Genomic DNA, 21,220 nt, shown 5'->3' with positions numbered 1-21,220 from the left:
CTGAGATTTTATTTTAACATTGATCATTCCCACTGCACTCAGATCAAATTGTCCAGTTGATCCCCATCTTTCAACTGTAGCGCCCAAAATCTGACCTATACCCCAGCTGAGAATATACTTAGTGTAAAGGAGAGATCATTTCACAGGTTTCACAAGTGGTAGATTTTGGTTTTGCATTGCAAGATGGCTTTGCCTTTTGAAGCAACACAGCCTTTGGGACTTAATTTCACCTTGTGGACCACAATAAACTCCAGATCTTCTCTTCATAGTTGTATTTGTGCAGTTTATTATTTTTCAAGTGAAATATATTGTATTTATCCACTTATTTCAGGCTGTATCTCCAGTTTGTCACCATCATTTTGCTACCAAATGCATCTTCACTCTTTCCTGTCCCCTCAAAAAATCAGATCAGGACTGAACAGTAACTGTAACAAAGTACATGAGGATGAAACAACTTTCAGATTCTAAAAGAGTATTTTTTAAATTGAGCTATGAATCAAGGTCTTAACTACCTTCAAAATAGTGCCTTCTTAATATCACAGGTGCAGCTCATCTCTAATGAGGTTTCACAGAATAATTAAACACAGACAGCTTGGGCAAACATCCAAATCTTCAGTTATTCACCTTTTCTAACAACTCTGGCAAATACTTGGAAGTGTTGTAATTCCTAACACAAAGAGCACATAATATCTGGGACCACTGACTGAATATTTGAGATACCTCTCATTGCTTTATCCACAGTAGGCAAAAATAGCATTTAATAAAGTGCTGCAGTTAGAAAATACTTTCTCATGTTCTCGCTATTTTAGGCAGCTCTGCTATTGGTACAATTATACCAACAGTTTTGCTGAGTCACTTCTTTAAAATACCCATTCACCTGTATTTGTGCAATGTTGATGGCTAACCTAGGCCGTGCAACATGTTTCTCACTCTTACTGAATCTCCTGGCCAGCACACAGAACACGGGGAGCCAGGACTAAAGCATTTGCTCTTGTCCTCAGACTTTATACAACTCTTGGAATACACTTTTAACCATCCACAGTCCATATTCACCCTCTTCAAAAGGGCTTTATTGACAAAAACACAAAACAGTTTCAGAAGTGGAATGGGCCTCCCAAGAGTGATGCACTGGCTGTTCATTTGGGCAGCTCTGAAGGGGCAAAGAAGGCATTAGCAGTTACCTTTGTGATAAATAGATCTTATTCCTATGAAACCTCTGTTATAAATTCATCCTTATTATACAAACTGGGAACTAAAAAGCAAGAAGATTAGGTGACTGAATTCCACCAGCAAGTCTGCAACAGAATCTAGGTCCTGCACCCAAGCCCAGTGCTTTCCACACTAAGATGTGTCAAGGAAAATAAAACAAGATAGATTTTTAAACTCCTTATGTTTGCTAATCATCCTGTAACTGAACCTAACACTTCACTAACTTAGCTTACAGCATGGAGCTACTTTGACTTACTGTTTTACTCCCAGTCTTAGAGCAATATGCTTCTCGCTTTCCAAAGCTGTTATTCCAAGTGAGATTTGCCAAATTCACTTTGCTTATGTTACAGATCAGCCTCACAATGTGGGAGTGCTTGAGAAAACACTATCCTCTGCTCTGAATATCAGCAATGTTCAGGGAAATAAGCTGTGCCACCACACCAGAAATGAAGAAAACAAGTCGCCATTAGCTTTGGCAGCTGGATTGCTAAAGCAAGGCCACCAGCCCCCAGCTCCATGCTAAGCTAAGAGAAGCCCACCCAGCAGGACGGGAACACAGCACAGCTGCAGGTGCCCGTGTCACACGCAAAGTGCCAGCAGAGCAGAAAGCAGGTGCCTGCCACTGCTCCAGGCATGCAGGGGTAGCAAGAACAGATACACAGAGGGTCACACAAGTGTGTGTGGCTGCACCCCAGGGCCCACAAAGTGACCAGATGAATGCATTTGAGCACCGTGGCCGTCTGCGAGGTTACCACGTGTGGATTTGCATTGTTTTGCCCAGGCACTAATGGAATGGAAAATCTGCACACACGGCTGGCGTGGCGACTTCCAGCAGCACGAAATCTAGCAACTCGCTCTGGAAGGAGGATCACACAGTTATTCAACTCACAGGGCATGCCAAAATCTGAAGGAACATCTATTTCTCAGGGTCCTAGTAGCAATAGCCTGGAGCAAAACATATTTGAAATGTCTCATGGACAAAAAAAAAACCACCAAAACAACAGGGTTTTGTTTGCCCCGTTCAAAGCTAAAGTCAGACACAAAAAGTTTGGTAGTCTTAAAGTAACACTTTCAACATGAGGTCCTGATTTTAAATGCAAAATTCCCTCTCATGAAATTAATTTATGTTTTAAACAGCTGAGACTAATCATTTGAATTCTTTCAAAATGTAATTTAAACCTGTATAGATCTCATGAAGCTTCAAAGAGATCTATGAGTTAAGCAGACATGTTTTACATACAGTTTTAAAAAGCAGTCTTGTAGAAGGGTATCAAAGGACTACTATTTACGTATTTAAATTCCCAGGAATTTCCAGACTGGAAAATTTCTGGAAAAAAAAAAAACTGTTATGAGAAACCAAGGACAAACACTCACACTAAACAGTGTTCAGGTGAGAATGAGCATCACGCCCTTCCAATCACAATATATCATCTCAGGCCTCTGGAAGCTTGTAAGGTGTGAAGCCACAAGTCTCTGTGAAGCTGAACTCATGCAGAACAGACACTTTTTAGAAGTTGCCTTCGGTTGAGTGGCAAATTTTGCATGGCTCAGTAGATCTTTAATTATTCACACTCAAGCAACTATGCTCCCACTGGAAATCAAAATATGAATGTACAGTACCTTGCTGGGAGTGTACAAGCAGCACAGGTCCTTCCCAGAGTATCAGCGGAGCTGGGCTCGGACTCATCTCGGCCAGCTGCTCCCCTCTGGGTGTCTGCACCGCTCTCGCAGTTGGTCTCGCACAGACCGAGAGCTCAGCCCTGATTCATTATTTCAGGCTCCAGCCATGGAATGCAGCCATTGAAAACCCAGAACTATTTTTACCCCTGGGCAGCCACAGCATTTCTGCCCCATAATACTGCTGAAGCTGATGCCTTACCCTGCACACACACCCCCACCCTGGACCTGACCAGCTAAGATGCACGGTTCCCTGGCATTTAGTGGGGTCTTTAACTGCACAGTTGCTACCAACAGGACAAAGCAGCACAGCCCCTGGCATTATTGTCAGCCCTCAGAAGCCAGACACTTGATACCAGTTGTCAAAATTAGAAATTCCTCAGAAATGCTTTGCTCTGGGAGATAAGATTAGCTCAGAGCAATGACTGTCTATATGGTTTGTCTTGTACACCACCAACCCCAGCCTACATTTAACAAATACGTGCTCACATTTTCAGCTGACAGGCTGCAGACGCACAAAAAAATCATTACGTGTCAAACAAAATCACAGTGTCCTTTAAGAAAAAACACAAGGTCAGGTAATCCCAAAAAATTCACAAAACAGACCAAAATGGCTTTTTATATAGAACATTCAGAAATACCGAATTGTCTTACATTAAAAATTAGCAATAACTCAAAGGCAGACACCTGAACAAACTTTTCAAGATTATACAGAGAATACTGACCACCTGAAACTTCAAAACTCTGCTGTCTCGAACCTACAGGATTCTGTAAGTATACTTCAGAAATAAAATATAATGGAGGTATAAATAACAATGAAAAACCATTTTTTTTTTAGCATAATCAACTCTTATCAACACATTATATAATCACTTAAGCAGAGGACAGTCCACAAGTGCATAACTGGACATACTTGAGAGGTCCAAATAACTGAGAATCAGCTTGTTCATATTTTGCTTTAGACAATGAAAAATAACTATAGGCATTTCTCAAAAATAGGTGGTGGAAACACAAGAGGAACAAGGCCAAACTGGCAGACCTACTGACAACAGTCAATTATTAGTACTTAACCTGTGGAAGCACATGAAAGTTGAGATAAGAATCAACAGCATCGTATCACAGAAAATGGTCCCTGCCATCTGGAGTTTCAAGGACAATATAAAAAAATTTGTGCAAAGGGTGAGACTGCCAAGGTCATAGCAAGACAGTTATGGTCACCAACAAGCAGCAAATGCCAAAATCAACCAAGCTTCCTAATAAGTTTTAGGGCAGCAACCCCTCTGTAAGGTCCCTTCAAAAGGCAGCTGCAATGGAAGCTGCAGTACACACATACACTGAGAGTAACCTTAATGCTACACGTAACTGAAAGACAAATTTTGTGACCAGATACACCCAAAGCTGGGGCAGTTGGCATTCTGGAGATACTCTATTTTGGAAAAAGTAATGGAATAATTACAGGATTATTTCACATCACTCACAACTGGCTGCCTCTAGCATCACACAGACTGTTCTGCAATTCTGAAGGATCTGCCCCTCCTAAGCAAGGCCTTGATATGGGGAATCCACCCTTTGCTGTTTCATACTTACAGAGAGATTATTGAGACAGTGTAGGTGGAGAGTGCAAGGAAAACAGAAATGAAGGACACCACTTGGGGAAGAAGAAAGCTACAATTAGAGTGTGTAAAAGAACATGAAACATATCGTAAAGTGGACCAGATCTGACACCAACGACATAAAGCTCAGAGAAGGTTAAAGGAGCAGCAATACAAGCTTGTAACATCCAGAAGGCTGAGCCACTTTAACATAGCACTGGGGGAAATAAAGCAGAAGAAACACTGTTGCTGTGAATTAATGTCTCTGTGAGAAATTATTCTCAGTGAACAGCCTACTGCTATTTCCGCAATGAGCTGACTCCAGAAGTCCCTTTCATTTGCAGTGAGCACCAGAAACTCTATCAGCTACAAAAAGCCAGGAGAGAATAAGTCTAGCTAACAAAAACCCTGTGCAAGTAACTTCACAGTTTTTATCACTTTTTGCCTAGGAATTAGGAAGTGCATATTTCCTACCTGTTAAATTACTACCAGTTCAAGGACACTGCCTCGAATTATTGGCTCTCACAAATAAGAGAAAGTGAAAAAGACTGGTATAAAACCCATTCCTTTTCAGCAGAATACTTAAAGTTCTCCTTTCATACTACCAAATAGAATTCAAAAGGAAGGAAAAACCATACACTAATATAAACCCAAGACTGTCTGATAATAGCTTCTGCTTTTAATACCTTATTCAGCAAATTTCAAGCTTTTTGAAAACCAGAGAGTGAAGAGTCAAGATAACCTCCATGAATTTTTAATCTGGCTGCTTAGGAGACTGCTAACACCAGACAGCAAATTATTCACCATTCTCCCAGCTGAACGCAGTGGTTCATACAGCAATGTTGAGGGATGGCCAGAGGAGTGCCTAAAACAGGGAGTAGCAATACGAGGCCATCTGTGAGGGCTTCAACTTTTGCTAGTTTGTTTCTAAATTAAGAGTTTAAAATAGTTATTTAAATATTTGCTACTTTGAAAGACAAGTTTTTCCCTTTTGTACTCAATTTTATGTCTGGCTTGGATTCAATGGTCAAATAGGAAAAAAAAAAAACCTACATGAAGCACAGAAACAATTTTTCAGTATCAAAAGGAAATCACAAAAAGGATTGTAGCAGTCTCCATCACAATTACCAGAGAGGTTTTAATATATGAGAAAGGAGGATGGAGGGGATATACATTAAAAAAGTAGCAATTTAGGATGCCAAATTCCAACAGGTTTTAAAGTTTTCATTCTTCCAGAAAAAAACACCATACTCATCTCACTTTTAAGGATTAGCACCATGCAAGGCATCTTTTATGACATTTTCAGGCATCATGAAGAAATCCTAAATCACTTTTTCATAAAGATCCTATATGCTTATAGGACAAGAACTGTAATGAAACTATCCATCATTGGTGTTAAACAGTCCATGCAACTGAAGACCAACAGAAAAAAGAATCTGAAACCAATTCATCAACTTTATAGTTTCAATTTTCAGAGAGAACATCAAATTATTTTAAATTGCAGTTATAATGCAGAAACTCAGAGGCGTCTTCAGGTCTTTCTGTTACTCTTCAAAAAGTACAGCCAGGCTGTGGATCCTGCTTAAACAGAAATTTTTTAAACAGAGGAATGACCTGACAGCTGAGATAGCTGCTGCCATTTTGCAGCACTGCTCTGGTTTGACTGTAGAAGAAGGAGGGGAAAGGGAGAGATTCCTAAAGACGAGGTGTATCTCCAGTTTAGATCCCAAGCTAAGTGTCTGACAAACCTTTTGCACTCACACGCAGACAGAAACCAAACTCAAAAAGACATCCACAAACATATATTTCTTTCCTCTTCTTCAGCAGCCTCAAGAGCTAGTAATCCTAAATAGTTGTTATTATTGCTATTCATCCAAAATGCAGAGGCATGAGAAGGACAAACACCCATGCAGCTACCGTGAGCCAGGTTTGCAATCACAGCTCAGGACAGTTGCTAACTTAAGGCTTAATTTGTGTTCGTGTCATTGCAGCATCATGCCTAGAACAGAAGTCTTCTTACCCACCTCACAGAGATGCCTACAGAATCAGCCCCACTTGGGAGGCAGAGGCCTTGAACTGATCCACCTGCACTGATTCCAGTCCAGACTGCTCATGTGGAAATGCTCAAAGTGTGATACTTGTACTTAATCCTGTTCCAAAGAGGAGAACTGAAAGCAGTATCTCTGAGCCTCTGCTTTGGGCTTGCACTAATGTAGTTGTTTTGCTTGTTGGCTTCTAAGCAGTCAGAACACTCAATTATCCCTGTATGTCTTATTTCTTCTGCTATTTCCTAAGCATTTGCTCTGAGCTGCTGCTGAAAAAGGATTCTGTGCTAGTGCTGCTCTGCCTCACAGCTGCCTTCCTGCGTGAACTCAAGACCTTACAACACAGCTATTTAATCTGCATCTGAATGTTCTGCCAAAAAGAAGCACAGCTATTGAAACTGCAGGTGCTTGTATTATTAAAGGCACTCATTTTGGGTACAAAACATTGTCCATCAATGAACTTGGAGGGCATGTCGTGGTGTTGTATATGCTGTTCACAGGAAAGCTTAATTCTACTTGCAACACCAAATGAAACCCCAATTCCCCTGCAACAATCAAATGTCAAACCAACAACAGAAATTGCCAACCTTTGACATTCAGTACTGCAGCCCACCTCCCCTGTATTTACCTTTAATTTTGGCTTCTTTTTTTTTTTTTATATGCTATTTGTCAGATAATGTAAAATGCATCAAATCAAGGGTTTCTTTCAGAAATTCTTGTAGATAGTCTCCTCAAATTCTTTCTTAGCTCACATCTTGTTTTTTTTCCCATCTTTACAATTTCTTTTCTGACCCCCTCTTTTTATTTCACATTCCCAGATCAGGAGCTAAAATGTCAGTAAACTCTGTAAAAATGCATATACAAATAAGAAATATCATAGCACCTACTGAACAATGTAATAATCTCCTGTGTTACCACATTCGTAATTCTTCTTAGCTTCTTAGAACACAAACTGGGAGGAAACGCAGGACCAAATATAATCATAACAAGACAGTAACACGAATGTTCAGCTTTCAACCTTCTCTAAATGGAATCACACACACATCATTCAACAGAAAATGAATTTTAAAAACCCTCTTCTTCCTCAGGTAATTCAATTTTGAACAGTGGATATTAAAATGTTATTTAGCTTATGTGACTTATAGCAGGTGCCTTCCTTAAGATAAAGTCTTCCTTTACAAGTTGTAATAGCTATGCAAAAATATTTTTCAGCACTTTCAGGCTTTCCAGAGTGGAAGACTAAGAGAGCAACACATGTTTTGAATTTGTGAGTATCAGTCATTGCTTCAGTGCAAGCACTTCCACGCTTCAACTGTTCCCCAGGTAAATCCAGCAGAATATTTCATATTTACCCAAGGCTGCCATACACCTGGGAGTCCTAACCATATCCAGCATGCACAGCAAGAACAGCAGCATCCAGTTAACCCTGTATTTTTCAGAGCAGGCTAGAAGATTGAAGACAGCTGTTGCTGTGTTAGCTCACAGCTGCCACTTTTTTGTGGGTTCTCAGCTATGCTGCTAAAAACCAGGACAGCCAACACCCTCCATTCTGACCAAAGGGCACCAGAATGGTGCATGATATTATTTTCTGTGAAAGCTGAATGATTTATGTACAGTGTAGACACAGGATCAATAACTGAAGCTCTGATCAAAGGAGACAGCCGAGCCTTGATTTTTCACAGCAGGTTATCTTTTACGTGATAGATCAAATCTGGAAAGGGCATCTCTCTAAGAGGATAGGCTGGATCCTGCCAGTTCCTCAGCAGCACAAAATCAACTTTACTACCTAAGAAAGAAACCTGAGAGGCATATCCAGCATCCAGCAGACTCTGCAGAAGTCTGATCACCTGGAGGTGGGATTCAAGACAGAGTCAGCAGCAGACAGTTCAGGTGATCAAACAGGCAGCTGCTACCCAGTGCCTGGAAAAGAGCAGTTGGTAGGAGAGGCAGGTATTGAAAGGAATACCTGAGGGTTGTTGACACTGTCCACAGCCCACACAGTCACAAGGCATGACAGCCTCACCTAGACACACACACTACAACCACCAGCACAACAGCAGTTTAAATGCTGTTTATTCTGACATGTACATATATTCATGCTCTTGTCTCCCAACTGTATACCAGCTGCACCAAAGTGTTCTTAGGACATCATTTCTCAAAGTGCTCATATCATAATTACTCTCCACTGCTTTTTTTTTTTCCCCTCAAGTTTACTGGTCCTCAGAGAGTCTCTGTAGGTGTATCTGTTGATTGGTAAAGCATACAGCCCTCCCTGTAAATCTTTAGACCGCCAGTGCTACCAAAGCACAAAGGCTAAGGTGTTAGTAGCAAACACTACTACTGACATAGGGATCCCAAAGGCATTATATACCAAGCTTGCTTATAAGCTCTGGAAAAGCCACTGACTATCAAGCAATAAAACACACATCCAATTTCTTTAGCTTGTGCAGTCATTCACCTTCTCTGCAAAAAATACATGATTTTTACAGTACTGCAGAAAATATTTTAGTAGGACTATTATTATTATTATTTCTTCATAAAAGTAATCTACACAGAAGGCTATGGATTCAGAAAGGCACTTCAGGATATATTTAACTAAGCAACTGAATAGCCTCATCCCATACAAAACCCTGCAAAACAAGAGGTGAGAATTCAGGGAGCCTCTATTGCTGTCTGATATGGCTGTGCTGCATTCTTTTGTCAACTGAGATACCCTGCTGTTTATCTCTTGGTACTTCCTGGTACACTGATTAATTGCAAATGAGAATACTCCTCTAGACCTAGTTGGTCTCTTTAGTATGAGATTAACAAGTAACATCAATCAATATCAATCAATATTAGCAATCCAGTATTTCTGGGGTGTGCTCCATACTCAGCAACATGCCCTCTACAGTTACAAAGATCATAATGCCACGCTAGGGTTTGTGCAGTTCTTGGCTTCAGAATAAATTTATAGTTCTTTTCCCTTTACTTCAGAAGACATGAAAATGAGAAGAAAGTAATATTCCTGCAGGTCAGCACAAGAGCTTCCAAACATGGGTCTCCTTCCACTACAAAGCCCCCTAGGAATCAGTGAAAAAATATATAGGAGTGTTCAGCCTCTGTTCTGGACAGAATTGACAATTAATGAAAGCTGGAGCCATCCAGTGTTCAAGTTCCTGCTACAAACTGAAACTGGAGCTACAGAGAGGCAAATGCACATCCCTACTGTATGGATCATAAATGATCAGCATTAGTCACTTTACTGCTTGGAATAAAATATTTCTGTACAGTTTTTCAGCTACTATTGTTCTACCATTATCACACAGGCTGGTATTTAAATTTTCCCTGAGTTCTGAGTTCCCTGGCATCTACAAAGATCTGTAAAATGCAACTTCTGGTCATGCTTCACAGTTCAGCATTAACCCATGCATGCTTGATTCCTTCTAAACACTAGTTTTTCCTAAAAGTAGTGAGTGCATCAGTGATGTATCATTATGCTCAGGCTTCAGGAATTGTAGATTGGCCCAGCTCCAGCCACTTCTGTGGAACACCAAGGACCAGGAGGAGTCAGCCTATGTATTTACAGGCCATGAGCATTGTTAGGCTCACATAGTGTGCATCACACCAGCAACTGAATTTAGCAACCCACAGCCATAAACTGGTTCAAGTGTTTCTTGAGAGAGTTTGACACATATGAAGATGACAACAAATGAGCACAGCAGCAACATCAGGGTGGTGAGCAAAGAATGTGAGCATATTTCATAAACACTGCCTACTTTTTCCTCTGGCACTGATCAAGACTCCCTGTCAAGATCTTCTATTAAGCCTTTACAACTCCAAGATCTGAATGTGCTGGAAATAACCCAGTGGAATGCATCGGAAAATTGTTAAGCCATAATAATTTTAACTACGAACATCGTATTTATGACATCCCCACCATTTTCATTATAACTCTGGCAAACATAGAAAGCTTTTTACTCCCCATTTAACAGCTATTTTTGTCAAGGCCAGGACCGCTATTAATACTACAGCACTAGAGCCTCTGGCTGAATTTTAATCAGAAGTAGTCTCTCCTTCATTTTACGCAGGAGGAAAGAGGTGTGATGTACCAGTTTGTCTGGCTGCTGCTGCTGCAAGGGTACAGAGGGCATCCATCTGCATCCAAAAAATCAGGAAAAGGAAAGGGCATTCTGCCTGTGGCATTCGATTCCAGATTTCCTCTCAAAGCAACAGAGTATCTAACCAGGTAAAGCAATCTGGGGAAACCAACACAGCAATCCCTGACTCATGCGATACATTTGCTACAAAATAGAGAATAGGTGTCTATGTGGAACTTGAGCTGCTGCTGAAGCCCCTGCTGCTGTCTGTCTCCAATTTCCTACATGCAACTGGCCATTTGAACCACATCTCTCAACCCAGAGATCCAGCTGGCAAGCAGGGCACACAGTTTTAAGGTCTCCAGAGTCTGAGCTTCTTAATTATAGAAGACACTTTAGGGTCAAGGTTGGTGCCTCCAGTATCCCTGATGGGGATACTCTCCCCTTAAGTGACAATATATGGCTTTAGATCTATGCAGTACACAAAAGACTGCTCCTGCATAGTAAACAAAACTCAAAATTAAATATTTTTAGAGGAAATAGGAAAGCCAACTGGAACAGCAGTTGTTGATTTCTGCCTAGCTAGAAATTATTGGTGACATTTATGGTTAAGGTATCAGATGAGTCATCTTTGTTTCAATCTGCCTCTCTTAATTACCTCATTCCCTTTCTCATGTGCTTCAGTGGCGCCTTGTAGCAACCTCATAATAGTATATCCATGGCTGATGTGCATGCAGACACCACTTCAGCCTGCCTAACACACACATAATGCAATCATCATAGATTCACAGAATGGTTTGGATTGGAAATGACTTTATAGATCACCTAGTTCCAGCCCCCTGCCACAGGTAGGGACACCTTTCACTAGACCAGGTTGCTCAGAGCTCCATCCAGCCTGGCCTTGAACACTGACAGAGATGGGCATCCACAGCTTCTCTGGGCAACCTGTTCTAGTGCCTCACCACCCTCACTCAGAGCAAAGAACTTCCTCATATCTAATCTAAACCCACTCTTAGTTTGAATCCATTGTCCTGTCACTACATGCTCTTGTAAATAGTCCCTCTAGATCTTTCCTGTGGGCTCCCTCCAGGTCCTGGAAGGCCACAACTGGGTCCACCCCAAAGCCTTCTCTTTTCCAGGCTGAACAATCCCAATTCTCTCAGCCTTTCCTTCTTTGAGAGGTGCTCCATCCCTCTAATCATCTTGGTGGCCCCATATGGACTTGCTCCAACAGATCCATGTCCTTCCTGTGCTGGACCCCAGAGCTGGATGCAGTGCTCCACATGGGCTCTCAGCAGAGCAGAGCAGAGGGGCAGCATCCCCTCCCTGGATCTGCTGGCCACACTGCTTTTCATGCAGTCCAGAACACTGTTGGTTTTCTGGGCTGCAAGTGCACATTGCTGGGTCATGTCAGCCCCTTGTCCACCAGCAATAATGTTTCAGGAGAAACCAGTGCTTCTTTAACTTCTGCTAAGCTGGTCCAGGTTCTCCAGCTTAAGCAAAATTTAGCTAACAGATTCCCTGTTCCAGCCTACTGCCAACTTCACATCCACTTCCAAAAAGAGAACACAAACCTTCTTTAACTCATAGGGGTGCACCAGCTTCTTGCTCCACAAACATGACAGTAGCAGGGGCCATCCAGGAGGAACACATGAAGAATCAGCTCCCTCAGCATACAAGCTTCCCACTTCTTTATCCCCACAAACAGTAAAAACCATTGATAAATAGAGAAAAAACAGTCAGAGTTCTGCATGAAATACAGCCTGGTATGTAATTAGCAAAGCAAGGGAAAGCATTCAAAACCAAATGTATTCAAATCAGCTCAGCCACCTCCAGCAATGTTCAAGAAAGAGCTACACAGAGCAAGGCCTGGCCTTACTTTCAGCATAGATAATTCCAAGGTTCCCCATGCTTCTAGAAGTGCAAATTTCTCTTGACAGCCACAAATTCATTTAAAGAATGATGACAATTAGAAAAACATAATCTGTCACACTGCATAGTTTTATTTTACTCAATAATGCCCTGATATATATACACATACAAGAATGTAAAGCATATTTTGACATTTAAACTATCCTAGCTTGTCTGTGCCACACAGCTCAAGCTGTCAGGAGAAATGTGGGAGTGCTGCAAAGTTTTGAGATAACAACAACTTTTAATTTAATGATGAAGTTGAATTTTTACCAAATTAGCATGCACAGCTTCTCTCACACAAACACCAAAAATGAAAAACATTTGGCTAACACTCATTTTTCTGGCCAATCACTTCCCCAAAGCTGTAACTTTGACTGCTGCAAGCTTTTCCTCTCCAGAACATCAGTCCTTTTTAGAGACTAAAGCATCAGTCTGAGATTCAGATGATTATGATTGAAACCCCGGCTCTGACACATTTAACTAACACTTACTCTGCTTCCAATCTAATCTGTAAAGTTGGTATAATCCTACTTCTTTTTCTTAAACTTTGTGAATAGGGTAGAGTATCTTGGATACCAGAAATTATCTTTGGCAGCACACTGTTCTCTGGAGGTCAATTTCACCATCCACAAAGAGCAACTGGCACTTTCTGAAGGTGCCTGAGCTTTTGTGGATATCTAGTGATGCTCACCCTCCTTACCTGCTAAGATAACCATCACAAGTGGCTGGCTCTAATCTTAAAAACTATCATTGTTACTAACCCCACCAAACGTGCATGAAACTTCTGTAGGACGAAGCTGAATCTTTCAAGATACATTCCCCAAGGATACAAGACTGAGGAGGAACCCGGTTCTGCAATGTGGATGAGAGACCATGCACTCCAAACACGTCCCTTTAACTGGAAGCATGATGTGTCTGATGACAATGTCATGCGAGGAACATTTAAGAAGGAACATTTCAAGAGCATCAAGATAATCCCATGCCTTTCCAGCAGCAAGAATATAATGGCTGTGCCCCACAGAGAGCATCTTCAGGATCCTGCACAGCTACGGACCTTCCAGTCCCTACAACGGGAAGGAGACAAATACTGCTAGTTGTGGTCACGAGTGACTATTCATATCAGCTAACCTCGTCTCTGGTAGCAGCTTAGTTAATGGGAGAAGTAAAGACAATCCTTCAGGCTATTTGCTGCATATATATTTCACAGAGGCAGAGAAGACAGAAAAGTCGTTGCTCCCTCCCTTTGCTCCTTCTCTCCTTTCCTTACCTCTTTTGTATCACTTATCTTGAGAACAGCTGGTCACATAAATAAATAAGAGTGAGGTCAAAGCTGGTACAAAAAAGACTGATTTGACCTAGAAATGTTTTGAGAAATACTGTGTAAACAAGATGCCTGTGGAAAGTACGAGGGAAGAACAAAGACATAATGGCTTTTTTCCACAGGGACACCTACAAGGAAAACATTTTCTTTGCCTTCCCCATCTTTCCCCTCTTTCCGAAAACCATCAATGTGATGCACATCTTGATACTAAAAGGGTGAACAAACAGTACACTTCAGTCCCAAGAGATTGTCAGCATTCAGAATAAAGAGAAATCACAACCACACCAAATGCATGGTTTCTGGAGGATTGATTTACCCTCATAAAGGAAAAAATACTTTCTCCAAAGCAATTCCCTCCATGAATTTATACAGACACTGTCAACTTCTGCAGCTTCACCCACACAATAGAGAAGTTTGGTCCCAAAGGATTCTGTGTGGTGGCTGGGGTTTTTACAAAGATCTCATTTACTCATACTCACACCTTATAATGTTACAAAAATAGTTTGGGTTTCAAGCCTTGCTACAAGAGAGGTACAGGGATTAGGTTTTAAATGCATCCTTCAGTATTTGTAATAAACTGACTCCTGAATCAGGTGGCTTACAAGGTTTTGGATGCTGGCAGAAACCCCCTAGAGGAATTAAATAGCACTGTAAGAAATTGATCTGTCAGTTGTTCAGCTGTGTGTAAGGGCACCCTAAGCCCCTGCTCCTTCATTAACTTCCCTGTGCTGCAATTTAGCACCTTAACTACACACGTGATGATTTTGTAGGACCATATGATGAACTGGGTCACTTAAAGATCAAAACATACTTTCACTTTCTGCCATGTTTTTGACTCTCCATCATTCTGATGCTCAAGTTTCATGGTGCAGCCCCACTTACAGTCCCACTGACACAACAGGGAGGGCAGCAAACCACAATACAGGGCAGGTGGGTGCTCAGTCTGGCCTCTTTGCCCATGTGGTTTATGCCACAGCTTTTAGAATTCAAAGTTGTCTGAAGCCACATGAATACAGTGACACTTTTGTAAATCAGAAGTCTTAGTCTAACCTGCAGTGAGTGATTTCATCCTATGGAAATCTTAGGGCATTTTCAGGAGAGGCGATTTGCACCTCACAATCTCTGCAGCCAGAGAAGATAAAACTTAGAAAAGGTCTGGACAGTGATGGCAAGTGTGTCAAGAAGTCTCTCCTAGTCACTCTTTAAGTTAGCAGAAAGCAACAAAGCTCTCTTTTGTCAGCCTTGGGCTGTCTCACTGTAAATTTGTGCTCATGAAGAGACAGGCAAAACAAAATATCCATGGAGGGATGGGGTGGGTTTGTTTTTACACTGGCCTTTGTTCCATGTAGCAATATGGAAGCGCAAGATAAGGGTTTCTGCTACCCAGAGGACACTGCACTCGAAGCACAAGAGAAAGTCCCACTCCTGCCCACCGGTGCTGAGCAAGAGCTGAATGCTCTCACTGCGTTTTCAGAGGTGTTTATGGGCAGGAAACACTCGCTATATGCTTGTCCTCAGGGACAGCCCATTAAAGCATTCACTTGGACAAAGTAAAAAGGAACAGAAACACAGGTGCTAATTAGCTGAATCCACTCACATTATACCATCATTCAACAAGCCACTGTCCATGTCTGTATCAAAGCAATGCCTCAGTTGGCCCATCTGAACACAGCCAGCTGACTGTATTAAGAGGTGATGAAAATTTTAGTTAAATCTACTCAAAACATACTTTTAAAAGGACCATAGCATCAAAATAAGTGCACTAAAGTGTACCAGCGATACTGCAGAAGGGAGTGCAAGACTGGCTGAGGAAAACCAGGGCCCTGTGTCTCATGGGCACAGGACAAGCATTCTCAGCTGAGGCACGAACACATGCCTCATACCAGAAAAGCATGGAATAATTCCTGGATGGTTAAGAGCTTCATGAGGCATTTGCAGCAGCTCAGTCTGTCCCATGCAATATTTGATGCATGACATCAGAAAGACACTGCTCTCACCCTGCTTCAGCCCTCAGGGTTTCACATACATGTCCATCATGCCTTCCAAATGCCAGAATAAACAACTTTCAAATACACCCAGAGCTGGGCATACATTGACTCAAACAGATCACGAAAAGTAGTCAAACTTAAAGGGCCAAATTCTTAAATGTACATTGTAGACTACAGAGTTACATGATTGGTCCTATGTGACTGTCTCAGTCACAGCTGAGGTCATTAATTTTCTTGTTCAAGGGATCATTCATTGATGATTGCACATAAAAGGTCTCCTGCTGTAACCAACTCTGTTTATGAAGGTGATATCCTTGATCTCAGATCTCCCTTGCAGCCTTCTCTCCTTATATCCTTCCCTTCACAATACAAATAAATTTCAAATCTGCTTTGGTCCCACCAATTTTGAAAAACCCATGCCAAAACACATCAGCCACTCTGAGATGACCACAGAAACAATTTAGAATTCCTTTCCAAAAAAGCCAGTCTATAAACATCTGCTTTATGCTCTTACAGTCAAAGGGAAATACTTTTAACAGTAACTCCACAGCCTCTCAGGCACTTGAGTAGTTTTGCACAACAGCTCCTGCTGTTGTGCTGTTTCTTTCCACATCTTCAGAGACAGCATCCTCTGCATCCTCCTTCTGGTTCCCTGAGTGCTACCTCAGTGTGTCCTCTGCTGGACTCTCCTCATGCTTCACACCTCAGTTTCCTTTTGTAGTTTCACTAGCCTCTGTCTTTTCTGTTCCTTCTCTTTCCCTTCCACATTTCTTCTCATTTGCAAACAATTTCAGCTTGCCTGATGACTTCCAGAACACCACACCGTCTGTTCAAATGGAAATCTCAGCTTCTTTTCTCATATTTTTATGTGTGTGTTTAGCAACTACCACAAACTCATCATTACTAAAGCAGACATCTTAATTTTCTTCCAAGGACTCTCCTGCCCATTAACTCCTTTCCTTATGACTTCTGAACAGTAACCATCTTCCTATTGCATCAGCCCATAACTTGAATATCATCTTCATCTTGGAGCTTGCTCTTGATTCTTGAATCTTGTATCTAAGCTCTACCTTAGCCCGGCAGACGGTTTCCTCATAGTGTTGCTATTAGGCCATCCATAGCATCCTGTCATCTGCAGAGATAAAACTCTCTTGACAGATTCAATCTTGTTCCACAGTTATTTATCCAAAATACTGCTTTAAAGGCCATTTTCCTAGACCATCCCTTTGGCAATGTTATTACTTTTATGCAAGCCTCTGCTCATTCCCTTCTCTCTTTCACATGAATAATAAGTTACATCTACAGTTCTTGAGTTTTCCACAGTTTACCCACAAGTCTCATCTCTTCTTCAATATCAAAAGATCAATTCTGTTGCAGCCCCAGGGATTCTATCAGCTCTAGTCCAGAGTTTGAAATGTTTTATGCCCTGTGGGTGGCTTTTAGCTCCACTGAAGTCTGTGGAATGAGGGGGCAAAGATTTTGTCTTATAAATAATTTCAGAAATCAGTGAAATTATTTGCATTATGTAAAGTTAAGCATGTGCCTCAGGCAAGGTCTGCTTCAGAAATGGCTTGCTGGTATCATTATGCAAGTACGACCCATCTTGGCACAATTGAAGCAGTTAATGCTATCATAGGCACAGCCTATAGCAATGTCTTTTGTTGGTATAATTTATATTAGTCTGCTGAGTTAAAAAAAGAAGTCAATTATTTCAGCAAAAGCATTTCTGGCAATTGAAATGCAACTGAATTAAGGCTTCTACTAGCATAGAAAAGTTCTAATAAAAAAGCAAGCAAACAAATCATAACAAACTCAATCCAAGAATCCTTCCTGGCATAATCTCATCTAAGCTTTTTTAGGACTGGGACATGAGTATGAGAAAACCAGCCAAATTACAAAATCTAATTCTAACATACTTGTGTATGATATGTATATGTTTACACAGACTTTGATCTAAAAAATACAATTTTTCTGGAAAAGAATGGACTTCTACTGCTGAATTTGAAAAATGGACAGCTCAAGGAAAAAAAACCATTAAGCTTCGGTGTAGAATGTGATTCCTCACACTACTGCAGAAACACATGTAAATCAGGACATTAAAAGATACATCTGGGATTAAAGGACTGCTTAGACATGAGATCATTGCATGGCTTCTCCAGAGACTATCTGGAAGAGTGATGATATCACTTAATGCTTATTGCCAGAATTACTCTTACAGATACAGACAGCACCAGCGACGGCAGAGATGTAATGATGATCTGAAAGTGTCTAATCCATCAGCCAGACACCAGCAGTACATCTCTACAATGCTAATGATATGCAAAGGAGTCAGTGATTTTAGAGTACTCTAATGTTAAAAGTTTTAAATACAAAATAGCATTATTGATGGACCAAAAATACCAAACTTCATGCTCACACTGAAAGTTTAGCTCTGGTTTGGTAAGTAGGACCATTATGCTTGTTTCCATCATGTTATACTTATTTTACAGCTCTGCATTGTTACTGATTGCATTAGAATTATGTTAGTATAAACTTTTATAACACACTAAAAGGATGAGAATATATTTCTTTTTTTTCCTGGCTAAACTAAGAAATCATTGGGAGACATTTTTGCAGCTGCTTTTAAAAATCAGAGCTTCAGTTTAAAAGCACTTCCTCTGCCTACTAAAATTTTCAGTCTGCACATAAACAAGTGTAGTTGTTCATCTTGGAAGAAACATTTTGTATCATTATGTACAAGTCAGTGGGAGGGGCAGAGAAGCTACTGAAGGATGAGGTACCTCTCTGGAACAAGAAGCATTGCTGGTACACTCTTCAAAGCAGCCAAAATGTGATGTTCCTGGATGTGAGACAATAACATAAGTAAATGTAGATCAGCATCTCCTGAACAGAACTCAGGAAACAGATGTTGCTGATAGCAGATCCACTGCATTTGATGCTTTTTAATGAACGTGGGACATGAGTGGAAAGGCACGTGTGTATTTCTATAGCCCTGTTTTGGGGGGGGGCTTTGCAGTTACTCACAGTCTAATATTTATCCTATTCCTACAGAGAAACTCTACTTAATGTTAAAGCTGTTTTGTTCTACTTCAATAACAATTTTTATGTTCCCTGAAAGCCTGGCAAATACACATTTATGTTCACTTATATGCATGTCTGTTTCTTACCTACATTAATGGAAGTTATCTATTCTTCCATAATTCATTGCAAATATTCAAAGCTTCAACAATTGCTATTCAGCCCTTCAGTCCAATACAAACAAAAGGAGGGTACTCTACCCCACAGGAGTCTAGGAATAACACTGTACACTTTATGGAGGACAATCTTTCACTACAGCAATTCACAAAGCTTTACAAAAGCCATGAAGTTCCACAGCTCTGCACATTAACATTTTAAGACAGAAGAAAGGAGTTACAAATTACTCAGGGGAACAAGCCCAAGCTCTCAGCTTCTCAAGCAATGGATCAGACCAGCTCCTAGAAATTATTAGCTCCATTTTTTCTGCAAATCCCAATGCTGCTGCACATTAGAAAATCAAGAGGGATTTGTGCGGCCTTGTGGACCAAACACATTTTTAAGCCTCATGAAATTAAAGAACCTCCTTTATTTTATTTTAATTGCTTTATGTCTGCATAAAAACCATATTACTGAACATGCCTGTTTCTGGACTGGAAGTACCCTAACAGCTGTAGACTGACAGTCTTTCCACCAGAAAGTATGCTTAGGGCAGAAACCATGAGACAAATATCCCAACAGAGGCTTCCTTGCCACCGTACAACTACATACATCTCATTCACCACAATGAGCTTATTCCTTTCCTAACCTTCACCCACACCTCGCCAAAAATCATCACATCACATCCTTTTATTGTGATTATTCAAAGTCATACTCTGAAACTGCCCCTTTTGCTCAGATTTCTCTTCTTAGTGTGGATAACAACAGTGCTGATCTTCTTTACTCCCAAATCCAGCACCCTTCAGGCGCTAACAGGAGGAAAATTTCTAAACACACATCCCAGGGGACATCACCAGGGAGGACAGCTTGACTAATTACAGTGATTAGACTAATGGGAGAAGATTATCTCATTGAAACAACAGGGCATTTGTCACATCCTACCCACTGGGAAAGGCTCTCTTCCTATCCCCAGGGTTGCTATTTAGCTGCCCTACAGACCCTGTGCTTTGGCACTGCTGCCTGCAAGTGCTCCTGCAGCTGCTCCCCAGGCAGAGGGGACAGCAGAATCCCTGGGAGGCCTGGCTGCTGCAAGCCAGGCTGAGGAGGAGCTCACAGCCTCCAGGTGTGTCTCCTGCAGTGAGGTGCTGAACCCAGCATCTCCCCCGAAGCTCCAAGGAAGCCCCTGCAGGATACAGTACAATGCTACCAAAAGGAATGAAGCACATTTGCTTCTTCTGCCACACACAAATGTTTATTCTCCTCCACTCTGCTCAGCTTTTCCTATTTCTGCCTGAGCCCAGCCTTGCAAAAAACCCTTTCAATTTAAGGGCTTCCCAAAACATCCACACTCTGTTCACTTTCTTTTCCACCATCTTGCTCCAATCCTAATTTCTTCCTTTAGTCTGCCTGAATCTCTGTGAATCTCTGACTTAATCCCATGCTCAGCTTGTCATGGGCTATCTCATGCTCACCTTTGAAGTCATACAATGGCTAAACAAAGCATCCATATCTGACATCTCCTGCTGCCCTCTGGCACTTCAGATTAATAGGAGAATTGCATGTTTACTATCAGCAAGCTCCCAAAAGGCAGTAAGGCAATTGTTTTCAAATCAAACAGTTCACTCTGAAAAGCTTCATCTCCCCATTCGGCCACCTTTATTCTTACTGATACGCTGTGTCCACATACAGGTCCTTCTGTGATTCTCCCTCTTTCCTTTATGAATCTCAGCTTTCTGATGGTTTATTGTTTTCCCTGATAAAAATGACATATCCAGTGTGCCCCACTGGGTAGCTTCCCATCCCAATGCATGACACTGCTCACAGCTTCTATCTCCACAGGCCCATCCTTCGATGCAAGTCTGACACCTGCTTTCAGCACATCCCTGCACTTACTGAGTCTCATCCTATTTTTATAACAAATGCAAGTGCAACAGCCACAGAAGGGTTTTACAACTTTCCTTTGTAGTCTCACTTTAGCAGCATGCTAACTTTGCATGTTTACACTGCTTATTTTCTTCCAACACAACATAAAGAGTAAAATTATACATTCCCAGAGGGGCTTTCTTTTGCTTATTACTTCCCTCTTTTAATGCATTTATTAGAGCTTCTGAATTAACAGTGGCAGATGCAGGCAAAGAAAGAAAATTTTAATTTTGCAAATAATAATGGATTACAATATATTAACACTACTGTAAAACCTACAAAGTGGAAGCACTCAAGG

At 41.2% G+C, this 21,220-nt stretch overlaps 1 protein-coding gene across 17 annotated transcripts in view; it reads right to left on the bottom strand.

Moving 5' to 3' along the window:
• Positions 1–21,220, bottom strand: part of TSPAN4 (tetraspanin 4) — a 412,669-nt gene that overhangs the window by 218,948 nt on the left and 172,501 nt on the right. Inside the window, exon 1 of one of the 17 annotated variants that reach the window (XM_068193875.1) lies at positions 2,830–2,927. The exons of the other annotated variants lie outside the window; for them this stretch is intronic. Coding sequence (XP_068049976.1) covers positions 2,830–2,896 — 67 coding nt within the window. The 5' untranslated portion in view covers positions 2,897–2,927. Of the gene's footprint in view, positions 1–2,829; positions 2,928–21,220 lie in introns of those variants that run through there. 17 annotated transcript variants of the gene reach the window in all.

The sequence above is a fragment of the Anomalospiza imberbis genome, chromosome 6, assembly GCF_031753505.1.
Source record: "Anomalospiza imberbis isolate Cuckoo-Finch-1a 21T00152 chromosome 6, ASM3175350v1, whole genome shotgun sequence".
NCBI classification, from domain to species: Eukaryota; Metazoa; Chordata; class Aves; order Passeriformes; family Viduidae; genus Anomalospiza; species Anomalospiza imberbis.
This window is presented reverse-complemented; position numbering and strand designations above follow the sequence as displayed.